General features: G+C 38.6%; 1 protein-coding gene across 1 annotated transcript in view; it reads left to right on the top strand.

Annotated features, from left to right (window-relative positions):
• Positions 1-3495: 3495 nt before the first annotated feature.
• Positions 3496-13834, top strand: part of ANO5 (anoctamin 5) — a gene marked incomplete at its 5' end in the record, with an annotated part of 38216 nt that continues 27877 nt past the window's right edge. Inside the window, 2 exons of the mRNA XM_009080665.1 lie at positions 3496-3540; positions 6424-6494. Coding sequence (XP_009078913.1) covers positions 3496-3540; positions 6424-6494 — 116 coding nt within the window. The remainder of the gene's footprint in view (positions 3541-6423; positions 6495-13834) is intronic.

Genomic DNA, 13834 nt, shown 5'->3' with positions numbered 1-13834 from the left:
ACAGTTCATCTTTCTTCATTTTTTCTTGCAGGAGAGGCAAGAGCCCCTGGCACTTTCACGTGTGCAAGGCTGAGCTGCTTGTCTGTCTCTGCAGTCAGATACTGCCAATGAAATCTGGCCCTGCTTGTATAAATAGTCTTAAGTGCAGACAAGCACAGTGCTAGTGCTTCCTGAGTTTTCAGGCCTTCTGCAGTCTGGTGTTTTACCAGCCTGAGCTTTGTCATTCTAGTCCCCCTTACTTATGTGCATATAAGTGCTATGCAGTTTAAAAATACCTAACTTTATCCAGCTATCCCTAGGCTGGGCTTTCTTTTTTTAATTGCTTTTGAACCTATTAATCAGTTTACATGTGTCATTCTGCAGAATGATGATCCCTGGAAAGGTCTCAGTGCTGACAGCTTGCTTTAAGTCTTGTCTGTGCTGGCACATAAAATACTGTAATGGTTGTTGCCTTAACTGCATTAAAATGCTATGTATCACTATGCTTGTGGTTTTTAGCTCAAACAGATTTACACAACTTCTTTTTTCCCTTTTTTTTTTTTGCTGTCCCTGTGCCTTTTAATCAAGAGGGAAGGTGGTTTTGTGGTTCTCTGAAAAGAAGGCAGAGCTGAGGGTAAACGTCAAGTTCTGATTTAAAATACTCATTTACTTTACCAGAGATTAGGACTAGGACTTCATGTCTTTTCCAAATGCTAAATAAGATTTTCTTATTGTTAGGAACAGATTTCCAAATATTTGCGCCTATATAAAAGGGTTATTTTTCTCTTGCTTCTGATGGTAAATACCTGTTCCCTGGAAGTACTTGTCCAACAATAAAACACATGCAGAAAATTAATATGTCCACGAAATAGCCTGTCTATACTTGAATGCAATCTTGGGGTTTTTTTAAGGGATTAATAAAATTCTTATAAAATGTTCCCAATAAGTTTTCTTGGGCTCACTGCAAATTTAATGTTTTCATTGTTAAGGAATAGCTTTAAATTTTTAGGAATATCTCTGCATGTGCATAAACCACCACTTCAGACATTATCTTGAGACTGAATCTTTGGCTCAGCAGCACAGTTATTACTCTTCAGACAATGTCAGGTGAAGCAATAATCTTATTTAACTTGCTCAGGAGCCAACAGAGTGAGTGGGTCTTCAGTTCCTCATGGCATCTCAGTCATCCAGTTCTGGGAGGATATGATCAGTATGCACAGAAGTTTGGAGAAGTCATTTCAAAGTTGTTTTTCACAGATATGGAAGCACTTAAAATAGTCACTCTGAAGCAAACTTGGAATGAGTGATATTTTTCTGGAGAAGCCTTTGTGCAGTGTGTGTTTTTGTTGGTGATGCAGTGCTGAAAGAGACCCTTATCAAGGAAGGAAGTCATACAGAATAAATCCCACTATGACAGTAATCCCGTGGTGATTTTGGTGGGGCAAAGGACACACTACTATAAATAGAACATTGATTTAGTGATAAATAATCATGTTTTAAATACCTCTTTTCTATCAGGCAGGCCAAGTGGTTGAATAATGGCAGGAGATTATTAAGATGGTAACTTCAAGACATCTAGGAATAAAATTTTCTTTCATTGCTTGTTAAGGTGAATGTTGGGAATTTTCTTCATAGTACAAAGTAGCTACCTCATAACAACTGCAGTGCAAGTGTCAGGGTTTGTTTGGCTTTTGGTTGGTATGTTTGTTTTTGTTTTAACTTAGACCGGCAACATTTTGCTCTGGGGATACATATGTGTATAAACAAATATGCCTAAGGTGTCAGACATATGCAGAGCAATATCACAGGTCTGAAAGCTCTTTTTACCTACTTGGGTTTGTTGGCTGAAAAACATTATTGTGTCTAAGAAAATTCTGGAAATAAATTAAAGCAGCACTTTGGAAACAATACTGAATGTAACAGCAGGATCAGTACTAATAGTGTCTTATTGCTGCTAAAAAATACAGTTTATCAACACCTGCCTGAGAATCCTGTCTCTGGAATAGCTCTATCAGAGGTCTTAGGTGTTCAAATGCAAAATATTTTCTAGTTTTAGCAGCAAAATGGTCTTAGGTGTGACCAGGGTGTGGCCTGTGATAGGCTGCACTTCTGGAGAATGTGCAGCTCATTATTTGGTGTAGAGAGATCCATCACTAGTTCTGTGGCATCACTGAGCAATGCTGCTTACCTTGCCCCAGCTGTCAGAAAATAAGGAGCTCCAGGAGGTCTTGAGTTGCAACAGCATCATTACTTTTTTTCACTGAATACATGTACTTTTATGTTTTCCTAAATTGTCAGTTTTGCCATGTAGAAAAACAAAGTGATTCCTGCACTGTGAACAAATTTGAACTACTGTAGAATGACAACTCATTCATCACACAAGAAGCCATTTTTCATGCTTATTACAGAGATCATAAGATTGCAGCAACAAAAGGATCTTCTTTTTTGTGGGTTATATTTTAAGAGGTGAAATCTGTCTTGATTATATTCTCCAGTCTTCAGTTCTGAATGTCGATTTCTGTTTTGGATTGCAGTTGTTCTGATCATGCAGGTCTGTAATTGAAATAGAAATGGTCTGTAATTCTTAGGGGTGGCATACCAGGAGTTTCTAAGTAGGTTTCCCTGCGGTTGGGTGTAGTTTGGGTCAGCATATGTTAATACTGCAGAATTATGGGCCATGTGGCTCTTGCTTATTTCCAGTAACGTGCAAACTCCCAAGGCACATGTGTTACAAATAGCTGTGTGCAGAACTAAGGCTCTTGGAGATGGCAGTTGCATTGGGAGGGAGGCATTCCTTTAGCTGGGATATGTGCATGCCCATCAAAGGCCAATGATTTGAATAAATACTGAAATGATATATGTCTGAAACTATTTTAATGAGTTTTGATAGTCATAGAGTTGTTCGGAGTTAATTTTGAATGCAGAATTTTCAAGGAGTGACTGCAATTTGTGCAAACAAATTTTGTAGTGAAGGGCCACTTAGTAACTGTGCTCGTTTGTTGTTCTTGGCGTGCAGAACTTTCTAGATCTGGTCATAAACACAAAAGCATGGACCATTGCAGAGCAAGGACATACCCTTAAATATGGTATTTTTATCAGAATGTTACTGGTTTGCTCCCATCTTCAGATATGAAGTTATCATTTTGTGTAGAATTTTAAAGGTGTTTTCTTAGCTAGCAGAAACTATTATGGTATTCCCTTCTGCTGATTGTGTAGAATTTTAAAGGTGTTTTCTTGGCTAGCAGAAACTGTTATGGTATTCCCTTCTGCTGGCACAGGAAAGTGCCATCCTTGTTTTGCTGCCAAATAAGGTGACAGGACAAAAAGGTGAATGTTGGTGTTCCAAGATCAACCTGGTCTGTGCTTTCTGTCTAGGTCCAGTCTGTGGTGTCCAGGGCTCTTTCTTTCGTTGGATATTGGCTGTATTGTAAAATATACAGGAGAATTACTAAATGGGTTCATGTTAAAAGTGAATTTTAATTCTGGTTCTTACTGAAGTGTTTTTTCCTTTTAAAGATGACATTGCGATTCTCAGCAAGTTCCAGTCATCGGGGTCAGAAGGTATTGTACTAACCAGCATTACACCTTCCCTGCTTCTGTCTGTGTCCTCTCTCCATTTTTTATTGCAAGTTCCAGTCCTCGGGGTCAGAAGGTATTGTACTAACCAGCATTACACCTTCCCTGCTTCTGTCTGTGTCCTCTGTCCATTTTTTATTTTTTTTTTCTGCTGGGAGTCTCTTGGAAATCAGACTTCGGTTAATATGCGTCACTGATTAACACATATGAGCCAGGCCTATCTCAATGGGATTTGCAAGTCAATTCTTGGCTTCGGTTAATATGCGTCACTGATTAACGCATATGAGCCAGGCCTATCACAATGGGATTTGCAAGTCAATTCTTGCCTATCTGTGGGCAGCTCTCTTGATTAAAATCTAACTGGACATTTCCATCCCTGGTGCTTGGTTCTGAGATGGGTTTCCTTTGCACCTTCCTACATGGCTTGGCCATGCAGTGCTTGTACTGCTTGTACTCAGGAATCTGTTTGTGTTTTTCACGGAGTGAACGTTTTATGCTGTACTCTTCAGTTAATATATGTTTTGCATTCTCTTTGTAGCTTCTTGTGTACTGCTCAAGGGTTATTCAGGTTTGTTCCTGTGAATCAGAGATACCAAGAGGATTTCCTTCCCCAAGTTGCATAAGTCATCAGCTGTGGTACTGGGAAAGCATTTAAAATGTGGAACTCTGAATTATACTTGTTCCTGAGGTTAGACTTGCACAACTACAGAGATGATAACATCCAGGAAAAAGAAATATGTAGGCTGTTAGAGGCCATGGAATCAGTTCCAGTCCTCTCAGCAGCACAGGCAAATGGAATGTCCCTGCTGTGGGGACAAGGTCCCAGGCTGCTCCTGGCCTGGAGCTGGAGGGTTGCCTGAGGGAATGTTCTGGCTTTCTGCACCTGAGTCCTGGGCTCATACCTTTGACCAGATCTGCATGAGCCACCTGCCTCGCAGGGCTGTGGGCAGTGCAGGCAGCAGAGCATCCTGAGGATGCTCCTGTTTTTCATCCTGGGCTCCTGCTGAGTTTGTGTAAGCTTAGGACCATCCCTGTAGGAAGGTAGAGCCACTACTTAAGGATATTCTTGCAGAAACAGTTCCTCATGTAAGTTAAAGTGACTGTTTTGATGCTTATTGGGTTTTGTGATGTTCTCCCATTATGTACCATTTGTTTCTCTTGCATGTTGGATATTTGTGCTATGTTGGGAGGTGAACTGAATTCAGTTCTGTGCTGTAAACCTTTTCTGTGTTTGGTGTTCTGTCTTACAGCATAGTCCCTGTAGCATTTAGGATAGATTTGAGTAGGAAGAATGATCCCACATTAATTCCTTTCGCACTAACCTTTTAGAGGTGACTTCACATTGGTCTCCACACTCATATCAGTGTATGGAAACACCATTTTACAAGTGCATAAGTAAAACTTAAGTGTTCAGATTGTGTCTACTAATACAGATTTAGCAGGCTTAGTTTGCTTTAGCAGAGTAGCATGTGTCAGCTTTAAATGTCTTGGCATTCAGAGTCCTACTCATATATTTTACATACCATTATGTACCATTGCCCAGTTTCTCCTCATATCATGTGTGGTTATAAATTACAGAGACCATTTTCTGGAAGTGAACTTAGACAACGAAGAAAATTGTAGGAAATAAAATGCTCTCAAGCTGTACTTAAGTAGCTTATTACAGTTTTTTTAAGAACCTGTTTGTATCTTGCCTGAATGCAATTTTGATATCAAATATTTGCAGGTTACAAAAAGAAAAAAAAAGAAAGTAGGTTTGGTTGGTAGGAATAATCTAACTATAGTTGCCTTGACAGTGGTCCAGTCTAAGATGGACTGGCTAATCAGTCTGTCCAGTCTAAGCTATACTCAGTAGTGCTTCCTTGATGGAGAAAGGAGTAAGATGAATCCTGAATTTTTTTGGAAAAGACACCCTTATTAGATGTCTGCTCTAGATTGTAATGAGCTGTGTTCAAAACTGCTTGTCCTTTTCCATTGATGGTGGAGTTATTTAGATGTCTGGTTTAGGCGACTGTCTAAATAGCAGAGGGATTGTTGTTTACAAAAACTTCTTGGAGCAGGAGCTTAGCTTACGGGCTCAGAGTTGCTTTCCAGAGGAAACTAGTGACAGAATAAGTTCAGAGCCACAAACCCAACCAGCAGCTCAATAAAGTTTAGGGTTCTGAAGGTACTAAATGTGATTTTTCCATATAATGTTAACATTTAAGTAACAATGGCCTTGGTGAACTGGCTGTGCTTGTGGAAAAGTCATGTTGGAGTTCACTACTCTTGCTAAAATGAAGGCAGGTTTTCTCTGGCTTTGGTTTTGTTGTTTTGGGGTTGATTTTCTTGGATTTGTTTTTTTAAAAAACAACAAGCTTAGTAATTTAAGTTCATATTACTATTCTTGATTGGCTTGTCATATCTCTGTTATGTGGCATCTGAAGTCTTGAGGTTATGAATTATTAACCCCTTAGCAAAAAAACACACCCAAATTCAATTTCTAGCAAGCAATCTCATAAGTAATAGAACTTCCATAACCAAGACAGCAAAGCTCTGGGTGTGAGACCCTCTTAGACAGTAACCTGGCAGATATTTGAGACAGGAAAGATAAGTGATGACAACAAGTTTTATTTTGTCACCATTTAAAATATGTTTCTGTGACTGCAAAGTTACACCAAGGTAGTACAGACTGAGTATATTGTGTCTTAGAGCATTTTTCCCTTCAAAGAACTGTTTTTGAAGATTTCATGTAGCTGAGTACTATTTGCCATCTTTTGTGTGTTCATCGTTCCATGCCTTCAAGGTCCACATCATTTTCAGATACAATAATATTTTAAAATAAGGAATGTATTTATGTGAATCTTCCTTTCTTTCAATGTTCCTTAGGGGAAGAATGCAATGGACCTCTAAGTGAAACTGGTTCAGCTGTAGGATCAGAAATCCCAAGCAGCTCTGAGGTAAGGTGCAATATGGATGGTGTTAATTAATGTGCTGCTGGTAGGAAGAAAAAAGAATGGTTGCTGTGATTAAAAAAAGGAGGTATAAGACACACACACTGTGACTTAAATAAGCAGTCCTGGGCCTGTTTCAGTGGTCATTAAATGTTTTGACAGTTGGAAAAACATAATGTTTCTGCACAAACCGAATGCTTTGTTTGATGCTGCATGGCTGGATGGGGAAGTTGATGGATGCTGGTGTTCCTCTGCTCTAGGAATGTTTTGACAGTGCAGCAAGAGTGACAAAAAAGAAATGAAGATTTGAGTTACTAGAAAACCTCTTCCTTGCAACGTGTGCTTTATGAAAAGCATCATCAGCTATTCATTTTTTCACAGTACCTCATCACATAATATGTACATTACACAGGGTCTTGAAGAGTTAGTGATGTGTTCATGGTCACATGAGGACAGACCTTAGAAGTGCTTGCTAAATTACACAGAGCTTTATCTTCCTAGAGCATACAACCATATCATCCAAAAGTTTTCATAAGTGTACCAGTTCCATCTTAAAAATTGTTAGTATGTTCACCCTGCTGCTTTCTGAATCTGTTGTAGGAGTTGTAGTCATCTTTTTCTAAAGGAACATTTTCAGTAAACAGCTATATCAAATCCTTCACTAAAAAATGGGCAGACATGGATCTCCAATTATAGGGTATGAATCATCATAACATGATAAGCTGATTCTGAGCTGCTTGTGAGTTTCTGAGTGGATGAAGATAAACTATTCCACCAAAGCTTGAAAGAATTCACTTCATGACTTAGGAAAAGACAAGAAACATGGGAGAAAGTGTGCAATGCATGTGTCATACTTGTAGAGACTTGGGATTTAAACCTTGTGTGGGGGGTGAAAGATTCATGATGGGGTGGGAAAGGAGGCTTTGATCTTCAGCACCAGGTAGCACACTTCTCTATTTAATGATTTTACTCCTGTGATAGATTGGTAATTTTCTTGTCACTTAACTATGTTTCTGGAGTTGAAAAATATGAACTCTTGGAAGTCTTAAACCAATTTAGGTCAAGTAATTTTAAAACAGAAATGGGGGGGTGAAAGATTCATGATGGGGTGGGAAAGGAGGCTTTGATCTTCAGCACCAGGTAGCACACTTCTCTATTTAATGATTTTACTCCTGTGATAGATTGGTAATTTTCTTGTCACTTAACTATGTTTCTGGAGTTGAAAAATATGAACTCTTGGAAGTCTTAAACCAATTTAGGTCAAGTAATTTTAAAACAGAAATGGATTCCTAAAAATTTTTTTTAGAGTTAAATGAACTTATGTTCAGGTCACTACTTCACTATGCTCAGGCTGTCTTTTCTTTTGGAAGAGAAAAACCATAACATACAATAACAGGATGCTTGTGCTTAACAGTACAGAGAAAAAGCTAAGGCCTTATTGTTAATTTAGCAAGAGAGGAGGGAAAAAATAAATCTAGATTTGATACAGAGAGCAGAAAACATTACATATGCATAATTCAGTGGTTGGGTTTTTTTTCTTTCTTTTGTAATCTCTAATGGCATATGTGATTTGGACATAAGGTATGATGGAAGTAAAACAAAAACAGAGGTGAAAAGCAGTCTGCAGTGAAGCCTGCCAACATATATATGGAAGCTGGATGAAGCCCAGGACTCAAAAAGCAATTGAGTCTCCAGTCAGTGGTGCATTTGGTCCTTCATGATTTTGCATTTGTGCTTCTTGCCTATGATTTTTTTCTGTGGTTTTTTTTCTTTTTTCCTTAATCTGCTTCTTCTTGAGTCTCCTTATTTTTCTTCTTCTTTAATCTCCCACAAGTACAAAAGAAATAAGATCAGTCAGAGTTCAACAGCTTTTCGTATTCCAAGCCTTATAGCATAAATCATTTCTAGATGCTTTGTCATGCAGGGAGGCAAGGAGATGTCTCTAGCAGACAGGAGACTGGAGAGGGGAGGCAGGGGGGAAGGAAATGATGGAGATGTTTTCAAGTAAGTGCATCAATGGAGCCTGCTTCCAATTACATCCTTGTTGAGTCAGTAATACACAGACAGCCACTTCTTCTAGGGATGGGCAACTGTGCTAAGTGAGTCTCTATGTAGAATCTACCTGAATCAGTCTTTATGGAGTTCCTGTCCCCAGAAATACATAAATGCTTCTGAAAGTGCTTTCAAGGAAATTGGAATATGTATGAAATGAAACCTGATTTGTTTTTCCTCTGCATGCAGAGTGAGAGCTAGAAAAAGATACAGTGGTGCTCTTAGGGGATTGTAATTAGTCGTTCAAGTTAAAAAGTAAATGAAGATGAAGCCCACTGAAAATAGAGTTCCTGTGCTTAATAAGAAAGAAGGTGGCTCAATTAATTCAAGGTTGGAAGAAAGCTTAAAAAATCGAATTTGTTCATTTGACACCAGTGAAAATAATTCCTGTGAATCAGGATTTGCCATAATGTAACTTGATCTGGAGAAAATCTGACAAGAAACTGCCTTTACTTAAACCACGTTAGCAGCAGTGAATTGACAGAGCTCCATTAAAGCAATGCATTTAACCAAAATTAGGGGTATGACTCATAGATTATTGGCATTTTTTTCAGAGTAGCAGGTGCTGCAGGTGTCCCAAATTAACAGTTAATATTTTTGCTAAAGAAACACCATCATAATATACATTACTATTCATGCTATTCATTTTTCAATTCAGACCAGTGGGTTTTCAAGTGGAGAGAAACTTAAAATACCATTATTAACATTGTGAAGACAGACCAAATTGGTTTCAGAATCTAGAAGGAAATACAAATGGATTTCTTCCAAGTGTAACCAAAACACAATCCTCAGGCTAGGAGAGCCAGAGTGCACTGAAGACTTGTGAAAGTGGATTCCAGAGTATGAAAACCAGCCAACACTGCTGCCACCATTGCCAAACTTCCTGGTTTTCCTCTCAACAAAGTGGGACTGTTTGGGTTGGTTCTTGTTTTGGGAGTCATGTGCTATCAAGATTGGAGCCCTTTGGTTTTGTACATAGACTTACAGTGAAAAAGTAGTGTTTCTCTGCAAGAGGACTTGAAATGTGCAGAAGCTAATGAATTTCAAACAGTTGCATTGACAGCAGGGTTTAACTTCCCTAGAGTAAGAGGAAAGCATTTCACAAAATGCATAGGAAAAGGTCTCTAGGCCTGTGCAGAGACCTCTGCCAGCTGTGTCTTCACCTCAGAGCTTAGTGTTTCACTTCAACATATTAAAATTTTATGTCTGAGTGAAGCAGTGTGGGCAGTGAGGACCAGTGGGTGGCTAAAAGCTGTATTTAACCGTGGAGGTGATGGAAAGCTGAGGGTGGGAGGAGTGTGGGATGGAGAGTTTGGATACACAGAGATGGAAAGGGACCAGCAGGGATGGGGAGGCATTGCAATAGAGTGGTCAGGAGCCACAGGGCAGCATTGAAAAGCAAAGCTGTGCTCTCACTGATGTTCAGTTTGTACAGGACTTTACATGGCAGGTATTTACAGTGGATAAGTGGAGAAAAGCTTTGTGCTTAAGTGTCTCAGCCCTTAGTTCTCTACTAATAGTGGAGGTTTTTCCAGTAGCATCAGCGATGTGAGGATTAGACTTCTAAATCCAGTTTAGACTATGTTATGTTAAGAGCACAGTGAAGCTATTTATATATGTACTGTTTCTTATGTGGATTCCTTGCCAAAGCCTAAATCAATCTTTTGGGGTTTATTTAACTGCATTCTGAAAAGGACATTTTCACCTTACTTAGTGTATTGGGTCTAGCAAATATCCAGAGATAGGATCATTAAGAAAGAAGCTAAAGATGTGTGTATGTATTGCTTGAAGTGTAAACAGGACAAAAGTTGCATGTTTCTATCACAGAATTACTAGAATGGACCTCAGTGGTTTCTGTCAAGTAATATTGTAATACAAGTGAAAAATACTATTTTCTAATTAAAAAAATAACTACCAGTCCTTTATGAAAACTGGATTTGGGGTAATAAACTTCTTGAACTAGTACAACTCTAAACCAAGAAATGATGGTGTAATAGTGAAATGCTGTTAGTATTGTGGTTCTGTTGACAGCCAATTTAATTCCATAGAGATCTGTTGTATTTTCATAATTCACTCACACTGTTTGGTTGCACTGTTTAAACCTGTCTGTGCTTTGTGTAGAGAAGCAAAACAAGAGTGTGGGAAGTTATTGACTAACAGAATGAGATATTTCAGAGCAGCTGAGGTATTGCAAACTATTATTCCTTCCAGCAGCAAAGCCTGATCTCAAAATCTGTTGCTGCTGCAATCCCATGGGACCCCAGAGAGCTGATGGCTGTGCTCTGCAGAGTCCTCTGCTCCATACCTGTGTGGAGTTTGGCTCTCCAGACCCAAATCCAGGAAAGCAGTGAGCACCCAGATCTTGTACAGTGAAAATCAGGGTAGGACCTGTCTGGGTGTGAGTCAGAACTGGCAGCTGGGATGCCCCACTAGTGTTATTAGGCATAACCACTGCAATTACTGGTACTGTCTACACTGTGAGATCCATGGTTTGTCTCCTTGAATTTGTTTTTGTTCAGTGCCCATTGTAAAATTTCAATTTGCATTTAAAAAAACTGGCCGAGTAGGTGATGTCACATTTGTTCCAAATACAAGTGCAGCCATCTCTGCTATGTTCATTTTCTCTTTGCTATCAAAATGAGTAAGAGTACTGTTAAAACTTGGGGTTTTGTCAGCTTGTAAACAGTAATCTGTGCCAACTTGTTTAGACTTCATTTTTCTCATGGAAATGGTGAGGAATGCTGTGTAACTGATAAAAAATTGTAATTATTAATCCTTAAAAGTCAATAAGGACCATGTAAAAGTTGGTGGTGTAGCCTAGGGACCCAACTCATCTTGAGGCAGTAGTTCCTAATACTGAAAATCCATCTATCACTCAGAATAGCTTTTCAACAGCTTAAACCAGAAACTCCACTGTTTCTTCTGAATTAGCCTTTTATTTTAAAGCATCTTTTGCATCATTGCTAATAACATTATGTTTTTCCCGTGATGCCACTGGCAGGGCCTAAACAGCACTGAGACTACTTTACTCATCCCTGAACATCAAGTGGTAAGCAGTGAGCAATATTCATGCTTCCCTGCATGAATTTGTGTGGCGTCTTCTATAACAGTATGCCAAAACGTCCCTCACCAGAAAATTTTCCAGTTTCAAGGATGCCATCCTTCAAAAAAAAATAAAATCTTTTGCTAGCTTATAAAAGTGAATATGGTTTTTGCATTTCTTCCTAGTGGTGGCTTAAAAGATAAATTCAAATTGAAAGGATAAGAGATAAAATTGAAAAGTTAAAGCTTGGTGGAGAAAACTGGAAAGTTTCCTTTTTTAGCATTGTTTTGGTTTAACGGGATATAGGATGTACTCTGGTGTTATTAACAAATGTGGTATTCCTTTTGATCATGCTAGCCTGGGGGCTCTGTGAGTCAGCATGATACTTTAAAATGTTTTAAAGAGCAAGAAACAAACACTGACCTCGTTTGAAATGTGTTAACTTTTTTTTTTCTTATTGCGGTAAATAATAAGGAAAAGCTCAAAATCGCCACTTATGAAATTCCCAGACAAGATAACTGTAAAATTGTCACGTATATAAGAAAACTGAAAGTAATCATTATTGTTTCATGGAGGAAAAAGTACCAAAATTCATTGGAGAGAACTGAAGTACATGCTGAGGTGTATTAAAACTGTCTGCTTGCTTACATTGGGCTCTGGTGTCTTCCATTAACCCGTACGCTCTCCTAGCATACTTTTTATTTTCCTTGGTTCTGTTCTTGTTTAATGTATTCTTTTATCCAGAGAGGCTTTTTTTATATGCATTTAAATTTCAGTGCAAATATCTTGGTGTCTTAAACTGCTTTGAAATGCATGTTTTCAAGCTTTCGGATTTGACTGTGGTTCAGAATTGAAACACAAGTGTGGTAAAGGTGAAAAAAAAAAAAGCAGCTTGCAAGCTTTAGCTGTGAGAAATACGTGGGGTTTTGGGTTTCTTTCTTTGAATGGGAAAGGTTCTAGTTTTGTATGCAGCCTTGTAGCCTGCATGAAGCCTAACTGGAAAATGGGATATGTGATATTGAGTGTTGTTATACACTTCTTTCTAATGAGTAAGTTCTTCAGTTGCATGGATTCCTCCAAGGAAGAATAACGAAGAGAATTTCATGGAAAGGGGATCTCTGGTAAAATGGGAAATGAGTTTACTGTGCATAAACCAGCAATTTGCCTTTTTGATTTTCAAGAGTGCCTGTGTATTTGCATATGTTCTGTAAATGCATTTCTAGGAACGTTTTCTTTTGTAAATAAATGTAATTTATTTATTTATAGTATTTATAAAGTGATGTTTAAAGTTGTATATTAGTATATATCTATATTTCTATTTATAAAGTTATGTTTAGCATAGCAGCATTTAAACCCATGTGTTTTTCCTGTAGCTGTGAGCATGTTTAATTCAGTGAACAGGAGGAGTATGTGAGCATTTCATGCAAACTGGGGATCTAAGTGATGGTGATAACTTTGTTTTTAAGCCATTTTGTATTTCCTACCCTTTCAATTCTGGAGGATTTTCTTGTATTTCAAGCTCTTATATTTTTGTCCATTTCTGTATTCTGAAAGTTTTACTGCAGTGGATTGCTAATTCATAAATTACTCAGTAGTTTTTTAATGTAGTTCTTTAGGTTTTTTACTCTGTTTTAAATCTAATTTGCCTGTGTGATTATCAGAGGTATGCAGCTAATAAAATAAATATTTGGATTGTAGACTGTATCTTGGAAGGAAGCAAAATGTCACAAATCAATTGTATTTTGTAATTTCAGGCAGTTTTCTTGCCTGGTAATGTAGGACTATGATAATATAACTCCTAGATGTGCTGATGGGGATTATGCAAAGCATTCTGTGTTATTAATGTAACCTCTCAGCATACCTGTTAGTCATAGCCAGAGGTGCTTCCCTGTGCTCTAACTCTAATGAAGCTAATGGACTGGGTTCCTCCACCTCAGTTACTCATCTCTTTAGTGCTTTATTACTGAAATTGCTGCTCTGAACCACCTTCCCAAGAAAGGGTACAAGATAAAAAAATCAGAAGGGGAAGGGTGCTGAGGTCTGACCCTGCAGTCCCAGCTCTGTGGGGGGAGCCTGGAAGTCCAGAGCATGGAATTTCCCAGAATCATCACTTAGCTTAGGTTGGAAGGAACCACAGTGGGTCATCTGGCCCAGCCTCCCTACTCGAGCAGGCTCACCCTAGAGCACATGGCTCAGGGTTGTGTCCAGATAGTTCTGGAATACCTCCAGTGAGGGAGAATCCACAGCCTCT

This window comes from Acanthisitta chloris, unplaced genomic scaffold (assembly GCF_000695815.1).
Source record: "Acanthisitta chloris isolate BGI_N310 unplaced genomic scaffold, ASM69581v1 scaffold8998, whole genome shotgun sequence".
NCBI lineage: Eukaryota > Metazoa > Chordata > Aves > Passeriformes > Acanthisittidae > Acanthisitta > Acanthisitta chloris.
The sequence above is the reverse complement of the archived record's forward strand: the minus strand, read 5'-3'. Positions and strand labels throughout refer to the sequence as shown.